Source organism: Papio anubis, chromosome 3, assembly GCF_008728515.1.
Source record: "Papio anubis isolate 15944 chromosome 3, Panubis1.0, whole genome shotgun sequence".
Taxonomy (NCBI): domain Eukaryota; kingdom Metazoa; phylum Chordata; class Mammalia; order Primates; family Cercopithecidae; genus Papio; species Papio anubis.
Window position 1 is genome coordinate 67,834,706 of NC_044978.1, and position 18,644 is coordinate 67,853,349.

Consider the following 18,644-nt stretch of genomic DNA (forward strand, 5'->3'; position numbering starts at 1 on the left):
ATGTGGCAATCTCTCTTTATGTACCTTCCACTCCAGCCATTTTAGACAGTTCAAAATCACACAGTCACAAAGAGATACTTTCCTTCTTTTGGTTTTGCAGTTCACTTAACCAGACTACCCTTTCTCCCCTTCATAGTATGATAAAATATCCTCTCTCAAAAGCCTAATTAAAATGCCATGTCAACCATTTGACAAAATATTAGCTCTTTCCTCTGAAACTAATTGCATTTTGATTGCATTCTATGCATTTCTTTCATGATTTACAGTCTCTCATTGTAGTGTTTGTATACATGCTTTATCTATAATATTAAGGTGTAAACTCTTAGGTATGGCCTTTCCACAGGTGCTCAGTGTATAGTTGTCAAATACAATTAAATTGTATCAATTTAGGTTTCTGTCCAAGGCTTTTCAGAAATGGCTTCATATCACCTTTGCAAAATAGTGTTCCCTTCATTTCCATTGCCTAGCATTTTAGTTTATTTATACTACACATCACACAGGACATATTAGATATTTGTTTATTGTTTGTTTCCTTCACCAGAATGTATGACCTATGAGGGCAGGGCCTTTGTTTCACTTACCGCGTTTTCCCCAGCACCTAGATCTGTGCCTGGTCCAGAGTAGGAGTTGAATAAACTGATATTACTGGAAGTGAAAGAAATGCTAACTGGAGTACATCAAGACTCTGGGTCCAATAACTCATCGATTCTGTCAGTATTTAGCTGCAGGACATAGAGCAAGTCGCTAACCCACGACGAGTCTCATGTCCCTGTAAAACCAATGATTGTTAAATATAGGATCTCTGGGGTCCTGTTTAATTCCACTAATGTTGAGAGTAGAAAGTGAGAGAAGCAAACTGAGTTCAAGTGGATGTGGGTGAGAAAAAAGAATGCTCTAGGCAAGATTAAAGGTCCTGCTGTTGGTGCAGGGCAGAGAGAGAGTAGAAAAGCTGGAGCAATAGAGACAGATGCTCAGAAAAGAGCTGCCTTCAGATATATTAATACCTGTAAAGAAAGCCCGGGGGAGGTGCTGACTTGGGGACAGCCTGAGGCTGAGTAGACAGCTGGGCTGGTGGAGAGGAGGCTCCCAGAGGAAAGGCAAGCTGCCACTGGGGTGGGGGTGATGGGGTTGGCAAGCTCCACAAATTTTGCAATTTTGCCTCCTTTTCCAGAGAACAACCACTCTTTTGTGACTTTGTCAGGGCTGGAATAAGCATGTGGTTCACACGTGAAAGCAAATGAGAAGTTCTATACAAAGAACCACATTTGCTGTCCATTTAATTTATTCTTCCTCATTCTCAAAGAAGACTAGATCCCTATCTCTTACCCTTAACCTCCACGTTGAGAAGCACTTTGCACTTCCCATTCCAGCATATGTCTAAAACACTGCATCTAGTGTCGCAAACTTGTCCTTTTTTCACCTCTGCCCTGGCACTTTCCCTCCCCATAGCAGTAAGTCTGAGAAGGTCACTGTGTCTTCTACTTTTCCTTTTCCAGCATGTGGAGACAAAAGTGATTATACCCTGGATGCTAATCCGCCGTGTTGACCTTTAATAACCCCAGTCCCATGAATACCTGTTGATTCCTAGGATTTTTTTTTTTTTTTTTACTGTCCTTAGCATAAGAACATGTCAACCTTGATGCTATTGCCCACATTGTAGGCTATGACGCATAAGGCATTCTCACCTGATCTGGAGGGCTGCCTTTAATTGTCTTGCAGAGCAGTATACGCTCTCTTTACCATATATAAGGCCAGGGTTGGGGGAGTAACAGTGCAGAAATTTATCTGCTTGCGGCCGCCCAAGGTCACGCTTCTGTCTATGATATCCTCCAATAACACACCTATTACCGACAGACTGGATTTGTCTGCCTTGTTCTTTGGTTTCTTGGCTTCTTCGCATTTGGGGGCTCCTTTGCATATAAAGCCCTTTCACAGAACACAGGACCATGCTAGTACAATACGCTGTAGATTCTCCCTCCCTCCCCGTCTCTCTCATATGCTCATATATTTTATGTTGAACCAATATGAGGCATGGCTTAAATTTAAGTCATATTAAAGTTCTAGGCTAGTTTTGAAAACAGAAACTGATTTGAAGCAGAGGCTTTGAAATACCCCACATATGCTACTAGAAGGCTGTACATTTAAGAGAGGGCCATCTAGGAAGCAATCATATGCATTAAAAACAACAAAACAACAACAACAATAACAACAACAACAAAACAGGCCAGGCGCGGTGGCTCACGCCTGTAATCCCAGCACTTTGGGAGGCCGAGGCGGGTGGATCACAATGTCAGGGGTTCCAGACCAGCCTGACCAACATGGTGAAACCTCGTTTCTACTAAAAATACAAAAATTAGCTGCGCTTGGTGGCGGACGCCTGTAATCCCAGCTACTCAGGAGGCTGAGGCACAAGAATTACTTGAACCCGGGAGGCAGAGGTTGCAGTGAGCCGAGATCGCGCCACTGCACTCCCGCCTAGCGACAGTGAGGCTCTGTCTCAAAAAACAAAACAAAACATAACAAAACAAAGACAACAAAACAAAACAGAAACAAAAACAACTGGGGAAACGGCCCTCCCTTCAGGTTTTTTCTATCCCATTGACAAAGGCGCGCTGCCCTTAGCTGCGATGATTTTGTCTCGCCTCCAAAAGGACGCCCACGCACTGCTCTGTCGAGCACCCAAGTGAGGCTACGATTCCTACGGTCACAGAAGGCAGGGAGGCTCAAGCACCTCCAAAATCCCGAGTCCTGGACAGCTCCCCATGCCCTTCCCTCGGGGCGAAGACAAGACTGTCCCTGGGGCCCTCGGGGGAGCGGCCGCCCCTTCTTGGTTCCAGCAGCGCTGCGGCCGCGCCCCACCCAGGCCCGCGAGAGCCGCGGGACAGTCCACGCCGCTGGCCACCGACTGGGACTAACCGCGATCCACGCAGGCGCGCTGAGGCCGTGGCAGGGGCGGGCCGGGCTGGCGCGGCCTGCCTGCGGTTGAGTCCCTGGCGGGGGTGGGCCGGGCCAAGCGGGGCAGGGCCGGGGCGGGGCCGCTGGCGTTTCCGTTGCTTGGATCAGTCTCGGTGCAGCTGCCCGATCCTTCGGCGTCCTCATCCCGGCGTTGCCCCGCGTACTGTCGCCTGGCGCTCCGCCGCTTTCCCGGTGGTTCAGGGCACTTGGGTCCCACAGTCTGGGTGAGTGGCCGCAGCACGGGGAGGGGGCTCCCTCTGGAGAGGGGAGCGGGGTCGCAGGGCACTGGGTTCGCGCGGACGTTCGGCCGAGAGCTGTCCTGGTAGCTGCGAGAGGGCGGGTCGGCCCCGTGGCGGGGCCCTCCGGGCTGTCTTAGCGCCTCCCCGCGGACCTGCGCTTGGGGAGGGCGCAAGTTGCGAGTGGCGCGCTAAGCTCGAGGTCTCTTCTGTTTTGCAGTCCTGCTTCACCTTCCCCTGGCCTGACTCGTCGCCATGGCACAGGTAAGGCCGTGCGCCCCCCACCGCGCTGGATTTGCCCACAACTTTGTATGCTGCGACGAGGGACTTTTAGGATTTGTCTGAAGGCCAAAAAGTTTAGGAGGAAACGGAACCTGCTTTGGGGACATCGCTTCCACCTTTCTTGTTCCCTCTTTGCTTCCCCGCCCCCTTTCCTGTGTCCCGGTTCTCCTCGCGGAGCGCCCTCCGGAACCAGCACCGACGCCGCCAAGCTGCCTTCGCGCGCAGCAGCTGGTGACGTGGCCGGATTTGTGTGCACTCCCTTTTCATGAGTGAATGTGTAAAAGTGGGCCTTCCTCAAAATCCAGAGAGTCGCTCAAATTAGAACCAGAGCAAGAACAGCTCATCGTGGTCATGTGAGGCGAACGCATTTTCCCCCCCTCCTTGACTTCCTTTATTTTTTTTCCGCAAAGTTTTCTGTATTTTAATACTATGATGGAGCATTGGCTTTTTCCAGTTGCTCAGCCCAGTTTTACTAAAATAAACTAGGTTGTGGGCTCTGATTTTTTTTTTTTTTTTAATGCAAAAGATTAAACACAAACGCTGTTTTTCTTAAGCAATGAACTCGTGGAACGAATTCTCAATTGAATTTGCCTTGGGACTTGGGACTGTTTCAGAAATTGATAATCTACTGCAGGCTTTCTTTACTGTTTTTTTTTTTTGAGAGGGACTCTCACTCTGTCGCCCAGGCTGGAGTCCAGTGATTTAGTGATCTCGCTTACTACAACCTCTGCCTTCAGGGTTCAAGCAATTCTCGTGTCTCAGCCTCCCAAGTAGCTGGGATTACAGGCGCCCCGCCACGCCCGGCTAATTTTTGTGTTTTTAGTAGAGAGGGAGTTTCACCATGTTGGCCAGGCTAGTCTCAAACTCCTTGCCTCAAGTGATCCTCCCGCCTCGGCGGGATTACAGTCCTGAGTCATTGCGCCTGGCTTCTTTACTGTTATTAATGTTTATCAAAAATGTAGGAAAGAGAAGATAGTTTAAGGTCTTTAAATATTGACCATGTTATACAGTCTTTTGTGAATAAGATATCAGGGCTTAAAAACTCCAAATTGATTTCACAGATCTTGTCAATCTAACTGGCTTGTCAGAGTCCAGATGGTTTTTTTTTATTTTTTTATTTTTTATTTTTATTTTTTATTTTATTTTTTATTTTTTATTTTATTTTTTTTTTTTGAGACGGAGTCTCGCTCTGTCGCCCAGGCTGGAGTGCAGTGGCGCGATCTCGGCTCAGTGCAAGCTCCGCCTCCCGGGTTCACGCCATTCTCCCGCCTCAGCCTCCGAGTAGCTGGGACTACAGGCGCCCGCCACCTCGCCCGGCTAGTTTTTTGTATTTTTAGTAGAGACGGGGTTTCACCATGTTAGCCAGGATGGTCTCGATCTCCTGACCTCGTGATCCACCCGCCTCGGCCTCCCAAAGTGCTGGGATTACAGGCTTGAGCCACCGCGCCCGGCCGGTTTTTTTTTAAACAAGTGTTTTAACTGCTAAAACAATGTTCTCTCTTATTTATAGTTCACTTTTTATCAGATTGACTTACCAAAATTGAATAAGGTTTCTTGGTCCTTTCCAAGTGAAAATGGGAGGATTAAGATGAGTTGGTTACTTTAGTAAACTTATACAGTGACCCCATTCTTACCTCCTCTTTGCACTTAAATGTTACAGTAAAACAGTTCTCATATTACTTCAAGTGGAAAGTTTGGTTTAGGTTCTTCTCCATAGAAAGGATACTTTTATGTGGAATTAATTTTCCTTTCCTGAGGAATATTTTTCCTATCTTGATATGCTGGTGTGGTGATGTACATGAAGATTTAACAAGCACAGAATAATAATTCCCTCCATCTTTGCTCATTTGGCAGTTTCTTGAATCTCTTGTAAGTTCCCCCGTGATGTCTGAGGGTCCATCAATTCCTTTTCATCATGTAGACTGTTTACCCAAATAGTGTAAGTGAACATATTTTCTGGTTGTGGACATTAATTTTAATAATTTCAAAGAATGATTAGTATCATAAAGGTCATGTGTATACAAAACCTAGAATGGTGGTTTGCATATAAGATTATGTACCTGAGCCCTATGACAGTATAACACCAAGACTGTTTCTATCAAAACTACAGTTTTTACTCCTCATAAAACTTACAAGTAATGTTTTAAAAAAGATACACAGTGTTAAATTTTGCTCTAGTTTTGTTACTAGTTATTCTTGGAAATCATGAAAGTAAAACATTTTGTTAAAATATTTAGTATTGGCCAGGCACGGTGGCTCATGCCTGTAATTCCAGCACTTTGGGAGGCCGAGGCACGCGGATCACCAGGTCAGGAGTTCGAGACCAGCCTGACCAACATGGTGAAACCCCATCTCTTCTAAAAATACAAAAATTAGCCAGGCATGGTGATGCACACCTGTAATTCCAGCTACTTGGGAGGAGGCTGAGGCAGGAGAATCACTTGAACCCGGGAGGCGGAGGTTGCAGTGAGCTGAGATCGTGCCATTGCACTCCAGCCTGGGCAACAGAGTACGACTACGTCTCAAAGAAAAAAAAAAAAGTTTAGTATTAAAGTTGGGTGCGGCATCTGAGCAGTAAGAATGTCATGAAGGCAAAATTAGGCTACGTAATTGTTCATCAGAAACTTCATGAACATCAGAATTATCTCTATGGTACATGTTTAAGTTACAAGGTTTGAGCAGAAATATTTTCGTTTGGTTTAAAATTATTATTATAATTTTAAAAAGCCCTGTGCCAAGCAAGCAGGATAAACGTAAATAAATAAATTTGAGATGAAGCTCATTCCAGAGGAGCCGACTAGATATTGATTGCATCTTTCCATGCCATTCATTTTTAAAGTCAAGTCTCTCTGGAGCTAATGTTCACTCTTGGGATGTTAGATCAGGGTTACCTGTTATCCATGGCCTGTGCTGCTCCTGGTGGTCTCTCTCAGTTCCTTATCTGTTTAACTCTTAAGTTCATTTTGGCTGCTGAGAAAGAACTAGATCCAAAACTACTTGGCTGCTTTGCAAGCCACTGAGCAATTCACTGGTATTCAGCAAAACCTAATTTCTTATCTAATATCTAGTTCTCCTTAGAAAGCCTACATAGGTGATCAAGCTAGTTAGAGGCAGGCAGTCTGGCTTTCTTCTTTTAATGACTTAGAAGTTCAAAATGGTAGAAATATAACAATGCTTTTACAGCATAGATTCATTCCTGAAATACGTTTTATTCATATATCCTTCATACTATTCTAAAATTTAACAAATGCATCTGTTTTTTAAAAATTGGGGCTCCTAAGACCTTTGCTTTAAGTACTTCTTAGACCCAGTCTTTCAGTGTAGTAATTTACATAATATGTAAACAATTGATTAATTGCAAGAAATTATACTCCTGGCTTCATTTCTTTGGACGCTAGTTTTTTTTTTTCCCCCCCGAGATGGAGTCTCGCTTTGTTGTCCAGGTTGGAGCGCAGTGGCATGATCTCAGCTCACTGCAACCTCTGCTTCCTGCGTTCAAGTGATTCTCCTGCCTCAGCCTCCCGAGTCGCTGGGATTATAGGCATGTGCCACCACGCCTGGCTAATTTTTGTATTTTTAGTAGAGACAGAGTTTCGCTGTTGGCCAGGCTAGTCTTGAACTCTTGACCTCAAGTGATCCGTGTGCCTCGGCCTCCCGAAGTGCTGGGATTACAGGCATGAGCCACTACGTCCGGCCGGACACTAGTTCTAAACTGTTCTCTTTTTCATCTGTGCATACATTCATGAATGTATGAGGCTTTTGCACTTTGACTATGTGCCAAGTATTGTTAAACATGAGCGCAATGGGAAATGGATCTAAGATTTATTGATATAATAGATGCATTGCCAAGTCTCGTGTGTGCATTATTTAGTCCTCATAACATAGTTTTGGAAATAGGTATTACTATTTTTGTTTCACAGCAGGGGAAATTGAGGTTACTTAGCTGGCATTCTTTGTATGGGACAAAGGAGGGAAGCCATTATACTGAGAGGCAACAACAGCAAATAAATACTTAGGGGTATGAAAGAGTTTAGCGTGATGGAATGAAACTGCAGTGAGGTGGGGAAATCAAGCCCTGTCTTGGAAAGGAATGCTAGATAGGTCGACAGGAGCCAGCACTAAAGATTATGAACCATTTTATAGGTAATAGAGAGCTATCAAAGAGTTGCAGGTTGAGGTGTGCCACTGTCAGATTTATATTGAACAAAGCTCACCCTGGGGCCAGTGTGATGGATGCAATTCTGGAAGATGCAAAGGCAGGGTGGTGGAGTGGGGGTTGAGAGAGGGGAGAGGGAAGCTGAGTATTGGAAAACCACATAGGCTCTGTTGTAGTAATCCCAGTGAGACCTCAAAGGCTTCAAGTAGGCAGTGTCTCAGGTTTTAGATAGGAGGGGCCTGTCGGGGAGGGTGGGCAAATTTGGTACTTGAGTGGGGTGGTTGTTAACTGATAAAGGGTCAGGAGAGGGTCACAGGACTGGCTTGCTTGACCATGGTTGATTGTGTGTTGGTGGTTTTTTTTTTTTTTTTTGGAAAAAAAATGCAGGTTTGAGGCAGGGAAGAAACAGTAGAGGATATGTTGAATTTGAGTTTCTTAGAAAACACTTAGATGTCACTATCTAGTAAATAGTAAGGTATATATGATCTCTAAGTCCTCTACATCCTCTTTTATTTCCGTAGGTTCTGTTTGTTTTTTGTTTTGTTTTGGTTTGAGACGGAGTCTCACCCTGTCACCCAGGCTGGAGTGCAGTACCACTGTCTGGGCTCACTGCAACCTCTGCCTCCAGTGTTCAAGTGATCCTCCCACCTCAGCCTCCTGAATGAGTAGCTGGGACCATAGTGGGGTATGGTGGTGCCCGGCTAATTTTTGTATTTTTTGTAGAGATGGGGTTTATGCTAAGTTGCCCAGGCTGGTCTCAAACTCCTGACCTTACGTGCCCTGGTCTCCCAAAGTGCTGGGATTATAGGCGTGAGCCACAGCATCTGGCCAGATCCATTTGTTCATATATTATTTATCTCTTCCACTAAAAGAGATTTGAAGCTGATTTATTTCCTACCTTTGTCTAGGATCAGCCATGTTTATTAGATTTGTGCCCGTTGTTTAGATACAAAAGGAAATGAAATTGTGAATCTGTATACACTCTTCTCTAATATGAGAAATCTATACCCGTGATTGTTTCTGAAGTGCCAGTGTGAATGAATTGGTTATTGATAGAACTTTTCAAATGTTATTCATGGAATGCCCAATGGAACGGTTTGGCAAAATAGCACACTCTCCTCTGACCTCCAGTGTGAACTCAGTGTGGCCAGTGCCACCTGCTCACTTTAACTCACTCAAGACATCACTGGAGTTATTCTTGGGCAACTTGTAGGAGCACACAATTTAACTTTCCATTTTATTGGTGTTTGCCAAGGGAAGTCATTCTTACACTGGTAAAGAGACACAACATTAAACACAGCGCATTAAAGAAATACAAAACAAAAATTTAAATCATTTTACAAAGCTTTACTGTGTTATCAAAACCTTCTTTTCTACCACGATGCAAACAACTTAGTCTGTTCTCCAGTGATGTTTTTTTCTCCCTTGCATTTGATTTTAAGAAACAGGTCAGAGGTAGTAGGATGGTTAGACAAATGGAAAGAAGCAAAAACAAGTAAGAAGGAGCATGAAAAGGAAAGGAAATTACACAAAAGTAAGCAATAGACCAGTTCGAGTTTAACGCTTTGAAGTGTAGCATTCACTTTTTCTGAGTTGGGATTAGAGCAAGGGTTAGGATTGGGGGTTGAGAGCATGTCTCTGACCTCTGATGTGTTTGTACTCCTCAGTCTTCTTGGAGGTCCTAATTTTTTCCCTGATATTTATTTTACTTTGCAGCTCAAAGCATAATCAGGTCACACTGACATTTCCCTCTTTTATGCTCTTATTTTTTTCGTAGTACAGTGATAAACAATTTATTTTCTCATTAGTGGGAACTATTATTGCAGGAAATATTAACGGGCCCCTAGTACATACATAAGGTAGGGCCCTGGTGTACATACATGGAGTTGGGAGGCAATTGTCTTCCCAGCTTCCTGCTTTTTGGCATGGCTCCAAGGTCTTTGGAAACCTGAGGCTCAGTAGAACCACCCTTAAAAATCACTGCATAGCGGCTTAGCAGTTGCTCAGCTTGTGGTTTGCTTCATGATTTCCAGCTCCTAATTAATATTATGTGGAATGCCGGCATGGCGGGCGGGGTGGGGGGCGGGTATTTGAGTAAATATTGATTACATGGAACTGGAGAACAAAGAGAGTTTAGTCCTTTTCTGTGTCTTCAGGAAAGCTTTATTTAAAATGTTCCAGACAGGTGAATACTTTCTCATCTTTAAACTTGAAATTGTTATTTATGTCTAAGTTCTGTGTCTAGAAAAGCAACCTTTCCCTTGTTGTTTGGTTGGTTTTATTCACTTTATTTTGGCATACCTAGTCTTTGCGGGTAAAGAACTTTTTCATTTAGAGGAAAAAAAAGCCAACACAATTATAGACCTAAAGAATGGATATTTTCAAAGGTGAGAATTAAAAGAGTGAATTGTATATTTTGGCCAAGTATTATCTAAGAATATATTATAATTCTCTTCCTAAGGCATTGGTGGCAGCAGATAAAGGGAATTGAGGATGAACTGAGGATGGGTGAATGGGTGAGGGAACAGTGCCTACTTAAGAGTTGGCATTAATCTGGGTAAAGTGTGGGGACTCCAGGAAACAGGGGAAGCCCTCTTGAATGAGTCATTTGAAGTCACATTTGCAGACAGTTTTGTGTGGGCAGCGATGGGGTTTGGGCAGGATGTCCAAACAAGGGTTCTGCCCTTCTGACTCATTTCTCTGATTCACATCTGGTCTCTTAATACCGCTATGTGGCTTTGTCATTCTTGGTGGGTGACTCTGATTGTATGGAATGTAGCAAAAGTGTTTCACAATTTCTAGAAAGCTCTCAAAAAGAGGACCAGCAGTTGTTCCTTCATACTTAGTAGGTAAGATTTTTAGATGCTTTTCTTCCATTCATCTTTCACCCAATTTCCTTCAGTCTCTGGTGTCAGATACCTTTTTCCTTTTTTTTTTTTTTTTTTTTGAGACGGAGTCTCGCGCTGTGTAACCCAGGCTGGAGTGCAGTGGCACGATCTCGGCTCACTGCAAGCTCCGCCTCCCAGGTTCAGGCCATTCTCCTGCCTCAGCCTCCGAGTAGCTGGGACTACAGGCGCCCGCCACCACGCCCGGCTAGTTTTTTGTATTTTTAGTAGAGACGGGGTTTCACCATGTTAGCCAGGATGGTCTCGATCTCCTGACCTCGTGATCCGCCCGCCTCGGCCTCCCAAAGTGCTGGGATTACAGGCTTGAGCCACCGCGCCCGGCCAGATACCTTTTTTCTTTAGGCAGATCCCTCATGTCTCTTCTGTTTCTAACTTCTCCCTGTTTTTAACCTCTCTGTCTCTCCAGAAGTTTCTTCATAGCCTATAAACCGGATCAAGCCTTTTTTTTTTTTTTTCTTAACTGTGTTTTTAAAGGCCTGGTTTGCAAACTGTTGTTTCATTGAGACGGTCTTTCCCTTAATTCATTCCTGAGTGTCCTATAGCCAGACGATTAAACGTCACCAAAGACCTCCTAGTTACCAAATCCAGTGGACCCTTTCAGTCTTAGCTCTTCCTTGACTTCCAGTGGTGTTGGACACTGCCTCCTCTTTCTTTCCTCTTGGAACATTTGTCTCCTTCAGCTTCCATGCCATCACCCTCCTTGGATTTTCTTCCTGCCTTTGGGAGGGCAGTGTAGCTTCATGGGTAAGAGTCCAGGAGTCAAGGTCCTGTGGCTTCAAGTCCCATCTCTGCTTCTTGCTTGTTTGATGGTCACTTGGGTGACTCGTTTGCTAAAACCTTTCTGAGCCAGTATGTTTCTTTGTCTGTAAGATGGGATTTCCCTGAGATGATCTGTGTGAAGCTCTGTGCATGGTGCCTGGTGCATTGCTGCACTCAGCAGATACTAGCTGCCACTCTGATTGTAGGTCACCTTCCCTTTCTTTCTCCTCTGGCTCTTTCCACCCCATTAATATTGTCTTGCGTGGTGGCCTCCTCCAGCTACTACCCGCATATGCTGACAACTCACAAGCCTACTGTGGAAAAATGCAAAGCCAGCCATCCTTTTTCTCATCCAAAAAACAGAATCATCCTAAATAGTTCCTGTCTACCCGGGGCCTGTTTCTGTCCCTGCCTTTGTTTAGATCTTCCTTTCCTTCTTTGTGTTGTTAGTTTCTAAGCAGTCTTCTTGTCACTCTTGCACAGTCCATTCCATCGTGTCCACTGCTGCCAGAGGCATATTGCTGTGGAGAGTTGACATTGTTCTTCCCTGCCTGAGTGTCCTCCAGTGGCTTCCTGTTGACTACAGGATGAAGTCTGCACATTTTAGCATGGCTTTTATGCCCTTCCCCTCCCTTCACTGCGACCTTTCCCTTGTTTTTCTTTCAACCTTACTGCTTGTTGAAATACTTAACTCTTTATCCAAAGTACCAGATTGGCCTGGCAAATTCACAGGCAACTTTCAAGAGTCGTTGGAATTTTTTTTCTGAATTTTTTCTCTTTTCACACTTCCCAATATAGTTCTCTCAAATGTGCTCACATTGCCCTAATCCAGCCTCTGTGTGTACATATTCTGCTGCACTTGATTAGTTATATGCCTGTCATTTCATACTTAACTTGAGGGATCCTGACTCTTAACTAGTAGTTAGTATAATACTTTGGACGTGGGAGGCATTCAAAAGATGGTGAGTCAATGAGTAAAAAGACAGGTGAACTGCAAGAGGCATTCAGTCCTGAGTTCTCACATTAAGAAAACTTGTGGAGTTTTTTCATTTTTACAATGATATTGATCAATTTGAAGTGGTCTCATTAAAGAGAAGCTGTAACTTGATCTGAGAGAAAGAATTTTCCTAACCCAGACTAATTTTGAAGCATCATCTTCTCAAATCTTACAGATTTCTCTTCTGAACTATAACTCCTTTTATGAAGTTGTCAGTATTCAACCATTCAGTTTCATATGGATTAAGGTATAGAATGAATGGCAGGGAATCTATTGGTCTTTATGCGTCTGTGCTCCTTAGATGGGGTGGAAATGGAGACTAGCCTGGCTGTGGGTGGATTTCCCTCTTGGTGGAGTGAACAGCTCTGGCTTAGTTTCATAACCTCTCCACGAGACAAGTGGGAGAGAGGCTCCCCTTCCCCTTTTCCTAGTTGGCCACAGTCCCTTGTTTAGCTGAGGCACAGAGGGAGTGAAAGCTGCACCAGTGGTGCTTTCAACAACCTGGGGCTGGGACATCAACCTGAAAATACCTCTTTTTCTCTTGAATTGTATTCTTTTGGCCTCATGATCATACCACTTGACTTTAGAGTTAAGGTCATGTGGGGCTTCATGAGGTCAGGTTTTCTCATAAGTTCTCTCATAGCTGACCCTGTTCAGAGGAAAGAACGGTGTATTTTCTCTTCTTGAACAAGAGTAAGGATGACTGTTGAAGAAAAAGTTATTCTGATGGTAAGGAAGGCCTTAGTCAAGAATATTACAATGTAAGTCATGTAGAGAGATTAGGTTCAACTCTGAATACAGGGAAGACAGCTGGGGATTTATAGCTAACAAGCAGAGTGAGGTCAGTGGATGGAAAGTTACTAAGACGAAACATCAAGTTAGGGGGACTTAATAGGATTCTAAACTGACTTAATAGGATTCTTGCTGAAGGCAGGCCAGGATGATCAGATGTGGGGGGAGGGGGATGAGGAAATTGATCAGATATACAGGGTGCCTTAGTTCATCGGGCTGCTGTAATGGAATACTATAGACTGGGTGGCTTATAAAGAAAGAAATTCATTTCTCAAAGCTTTGGTGACTGGAAGTCTCAGGGTGCCAGCATGTTGGGTGTGGTGACGGCTGTCTTCTAGACATTTTTGTAGCCTCATATGACAGAGCAGAGAGAAGCAAGCTCTCTCCGAATTCTTACACGGATGCTGATCTCATTTTGGGGGCCCTGCTTTTGTGACTTCATCTAATTCTAATTATCTCGCAAAAGCTCTACCTCCTATTTACCATCATGTGGTGGGGTAGGGTTTCAATATATGAATTTTGAGGGGACACAGATATTCACTTTATAGCAGAGGGTGATCCGATTCCAAAAGTAGGGGTATCCTCCTTAAACTGACTTAGCAAGCTTCTTGCTAGGCAGGCAAAGGAGGCCCAGCGACAAGGATGAGTTGAGAAGAGGGCTCAAGGGAGCCTTTCAAAGTGTGGCCAAAGGGAGAGTCTTTGTCGCTATCTCCTGGATCCATGAGTGCCACTGTTTCAGGAAGCCTAATTTAGTGCCACTACAGAGAGAAGGCCACTGAACTGATCTTTGACACTATGTCCTGGGGAAGTTCTTCACCATGGCTGTCTCTCTGTTGTCATCTTTTAAAATTTGATTAGTATTAGGTTATTGTTGGCATATGCAACAGTCGGAGGCTAAGGTGGAAAAGAAACTTTCCTCCTTTTTGGTGACTGTGCTTTTGTGCATTTATAATAAGACATGTGAGATTGTAAACCAGGCTAGCTTTCCTTTTAGCTGTTTGTTTCTCAGTTTAGATGGTACATAAGCAGGAGTTTTGAGGGAATGCAAAAACATTTACCAGTCAAGTAAATTCTGTGAGCCTCCATTTAGCGTAAGATAAACATTTATGGCTCAGTATTAGTAAAGCCTTCTGACTCTAAGGATCTAATGATATCACTAACTTTTTTTGAAACATGAAGATATTTTGGTTATTAAAAGCAGTGTATATATATGATAAAGTAATGTGTAACAGGAAGCTTTATGAAGAATATCTTCCAATACACCTTTATAAAGTTCTAAATTCAAAGATTTGTATTCTTCTGACACATGAACGATCATTTCAGGCTTTGCTGGGTTATCATAAAGTCCCTAAGTAAGTATACAAAAACAGGACTTAGATGAAAAGGCATGTAACAAGAGCATTGCTTAGAATTGAGTACTCAGGACAGGGTATTAAGATTTAATGCGGGCTTAATATGCTTGTAGATCAAAATGGTGTGAGACTTAATGGGAAGGGAACCTGCAAAGAAGTGCCCTCTGTGAACCAGGAGGTGTTGGTGGGGTGTGGTCACAGAGAAGAGAGAGCCAGCCTTCCCACTGATGGTATTACAGGTGGTCAGGATAGCTTCTGTGCTGAATTGGTCCTGCCAATCCCCATTGTAAATGCTTCACTTCCCAGTTCAAAAGAGGTCACAAATCTTATCAAATGGCAAATTCATTTAATGACTGAATGTGATATATGGCAAGCGGCTTCCTGTTTGTATTATTTACTTTGTCATATTAGTCATGACATGAATAATACCACTGTGTTTCCTGAATTAGGTTCTCAGAGGCACTGTGACGGACTTCCCTGGATTTGATGAGCGGGCTGATGCAGAAACTCTTCGGAAGGCCATGAAAGGCCTGGGTAAATTTAGCTTCCTCTTTCTAAAGCAAATGTGATATTTGTTTTTCCAAACAAGTTGTTAATTACAGTAAGAATAATTTTAGAATATTTTGATCTGAAATCTGTAGGAGAAGAGACATGTTATGATAACAAAATAATACTATAAACCAAGAGTGTCCAATCTTTTGGCTTCTCTGGGCCACATTGGAAGAATTGTCTTGGGCCACACATAAAATACACTAATACTAACGATAGCTGATGAGCTAAAAAAAAAAAAAAAATCGCAAAAAAATTTCATAATGTTTTAAGAAAGTTTATGAATTTGTGTTGGGCTGCATTCAGAGCTGTCCTGGGCCACATGTGGCTTGCAGGCCGTGGGTTGGACAAGCTTGCTATAAACCATCCCTAATATTCAGTTTCTAGAACTGAACAGGCAGTTTAATTCAGCCTTTGTGCTTTTGAGCTTGTCACCCTCACCTGTGTGGTAGAGGCCGGAGTCGATGAGGCAGCTATCCCTGCAGGTGAGCAGCTGTGCAGCTCTGTTCCCAATCAGATATCCCATTCTCATTCTGCTAGTCTCTTCTCTTTCCCCAGCCTCTTTTCTAGTCATTTAACCTCTCCTCTCAAGGATTTCCATGTGTCACTGATCTCCTGTGCTCAGGCTCCTTTTTTACTACTATTTATGTGCTTTCTGGCCCTGCAAGTCCTTCCATTGCATCCAGCCCACCTTTTCAGACTCATCTCCCATTACTGCTTAATGTGTTCTCAGACCCAGCCATGCTGGCTTATCTGCTGTTTATGAAAGCCCTGTATTTCCCCACTGCTGAGCTTTTCTCTCATTCTAAAAGCTGTCCTTCCTTTTGTCACTGCCTTTCACAATCCTTCCATCCTTTGAGACTTGTGGGTGTCACCTTCTCCCCGAAGCATTCTCCAAGACTCCATTCCACCTCCTATCAGCTAGGAGACCCTTCTTTGAATCCCATTTGACACCTAGATCTCTCCTGAGGCACTTGTCACATTTTGCCTTAGCTCACAATTATTTGTGTGTTTTTATATTTCTACCTTAAATTGTAATTTGAAGCCAGAGTCTCTTTCTCTTCTCTCAATCCCCTGTAACACCTAGCACATTGTGCCTTGTGGATAGCTGTTATTTGAGTATCTGTTGCATGAAAAACTAGGTGTACTAAGTTTTGTAAAAGGCAGGAGTATTTTTCCATCTACTTCCCAATATGTTGGGAATAGGGGGTAGAATATATTGGAAACATACCATTTTATATGTAGTAAATTTTAAATTTTAATAAAACATTTATATATATGTAGTGTTTGTGTGTGTGTGTATATACACACACATATATACACATATATACACACACACACATATATATATATATATTTTTTTTTTCCTAAGAGATGGGGGTCTCACTATGTTGACAAGGCGAGTCTTGAACTCCTGGCCTCAAGCAATCCTCCCATCTTGGCCTCCCAAAGAGCTAGGATTACAGGTGTGAGCCACTGCGCCGGCCATAGAATATATTTTATATTCGCATAGGGAGAGGCAAGGAAATAAGGTGACTGGGAAGTGGGTTGCCAAGATCATTGGGAGAGTGCATGTAGGAGCCAAAATGTAATTGTTAACCATAAATTGCAGGCACAGATGAGGAGAGCATCCTGACTCTGTTGACATCCCGAAGTAACGCTCAGCGCCAGGAAATCTCTGCGGCTTTTAAGACTCTGTTTGGCAGGGTAAGACCACACTTCATCCCAAGAGAGAATGGGAGAACAGCTATCAGTTATAAGACTAGTTTGGAATATACTGATATTCTTTTGTAAGCATCATTTATTTTGTGATTCCGACTTCCCTACTTCTGTTTCTCTTCCACTCTCCTCTAAATTATCAGCTCTTGGGATACAGTGCTCACCCAGCTTATCCTCACATAATTGTTTTTCCTTGCCTAATGCTGTCGAGGTGCCAAAAGATCCTGTAGTGAGAACTGTCCCTCTTCTTTTCCTCTGTGCTTCCCACTCACGTTCACATGGATGTCTTACTATTCGTTTTCTAGGTGTAAGCCTGTATTAAAGTATGTTTTGTTTCAACACGGTCACAGTCTTGATTCCTTTTGTCATGATTTTAACTCATGGATTTTTAATTAGTTGATTTAAATGCTTTTATTTGACTAACAATTCAAAAAAAATTATTTGAATTATTTAAATGAATTATATGAATTATTTAAATTTAAATGAATTAGTGCATGCATGAAAAACTTGCCTTCTTAGTCTGAAAACATATATCAATTAAGAAAACAAATGCAAAGCAAAAAAGGAAGTATTCTAAACACCCATTTTTAGTTGTGTGGTATGCTGAAACTTATAGCTAGGAAGTACTGGGTTTTTTTCATAATTACATAATTTTTTCATAATTACATACACAATTTCCCCATAGGAAAAGATATCACCCAGTGATCAGGAGTCATAATAATGACTATAATCTATTATGTATTTGAATGTTGTTAGATATTGAGAGAAAAAAAATTATGATGTTTGGGTATAAGAGACTAAATGTCCTTTGTAAATTTCATTATATGATTATTTTTTGGAATTTAAAAAAAGATGTTTCTCAGAATAATATTTTTAAAGTACAATAGTTTTAGTCTACTTTTAAAGGTATTCATTTTTTTTTCAAGTTAAGAAAAACATCTTTTAGAAACAAATATCTTGACATGTAAGTGGGTTTGCCTTAGTTTAAGATTTTGATCACAGGTTAAAAGTATGTTATTCAAGGTTATGGGGTTTTGTTTAGCTCATGGGCCTTCTACTTGGAGATGGCAACATAAAGAATTCATAAGAGCAAAGGGCTGTCATTCATATTTAAGAAGAATCTTACTACAATTTCTGCTGGTTAACAAATTTGTATTTTCTGTGGGTTAGGATCTTCTGGATGACCTGAAATCAGAACTAACTGGAAAATTTGAAAAATTAATTGTGGCTCTGATGAAACCCTCTCGGCTTTATGATGCTTATGAACTGAAACATGCCTTGAAGGTAAAAAGGATGAGTGAAAGGAACATTCTTGTCATAAATAGTATTATTTTGTTTTGGTAATCACTTCCTCTTATTTGTTATATTTAAAACATTTTATCTGATTATTTCAGTGAGAGTTGCTTGGAAGACAAAAGTGGGAGGCAATAAGCAGTAAAGGAGGGAGAAAATTACAAGTGTGTCATTTCATCTTTTTATAGATTTAAACTCAATAATACTGGGCTACTTAAAATTTTAATATTTTTATAGATTTTTGTATTTTATTTTCATGCCTGTCTTCTGATTTTGAGGATGTTTAAAAAATATTACAGATGAGCTATTTTGTCTTTTTAAATGGAAAATTGCCTGATTAGGGAACAATAATATTGCTCATCATTTTAGGTTAAAAGGTAAAGCGTCAGAGAGAATTTTCACGATAAATATTTTCTCATACTCTTTCCTTCTTTCCTGCCCCTCTAAATGCTAAAATGAAGTAGCTGGTAAACTTCCTGTAATTTCAGTTGCAGCGAAAACTAAATGTGTATTCCCTTGACTGGTGTTTGGAATGTTGTATAAATATGACGGTATTGACACATTTGTTTAGGCTCATGGGACAGGAAGTAGTTCAGTTGTTAGCTGTTAGATTTTGAATGGGCACACTGAAATTTAACAAGGAAATAA

The 18,644-nt window shown here is 42.3% G+C and overlaps 1 protein-coding gene across 1 annotated transcript in view; it reads left to right on the forward strand.

The window, feature by feature from the left end:
* The first annotated feature begins 3,026 nt into the window (after nucleotides 1–3,026).
* Nucleotides 3,027–18,644, forward strand: part of ANXA5 (annexin A5) — a 30,672-nt gene continuing 15,054 nt past the window's right edge. Inside the window, exons 1-5 of the mRNA XM_003899142.3 lie at nucleotides 3,027–3,179; nucleotides 3,412–3,455; nucleotides 14,885–14,969; nucleotides 16,597–16,691; nucleotides 17,874–17,987. Coding sequence (XP_003899191.1) covers nucleotides 3,447–3,455; nucleotides 14,885–14,969; nucleotides 16,597–16,691; nucleotides 17,874–17,987 — 303 coding nt within the window. The 5' untranslated portion in view covers nucleotides 3,027–3,179; nucleotides 3,412–3,446. The remainder of the gene's footprint in view (nucleotides 3,180–3,411; nucleotides 3,456–14,884; nucleotides 14,970–16,596; nucleotides 16,692–17,873; nucleotides 17,988–18,644) is intronic.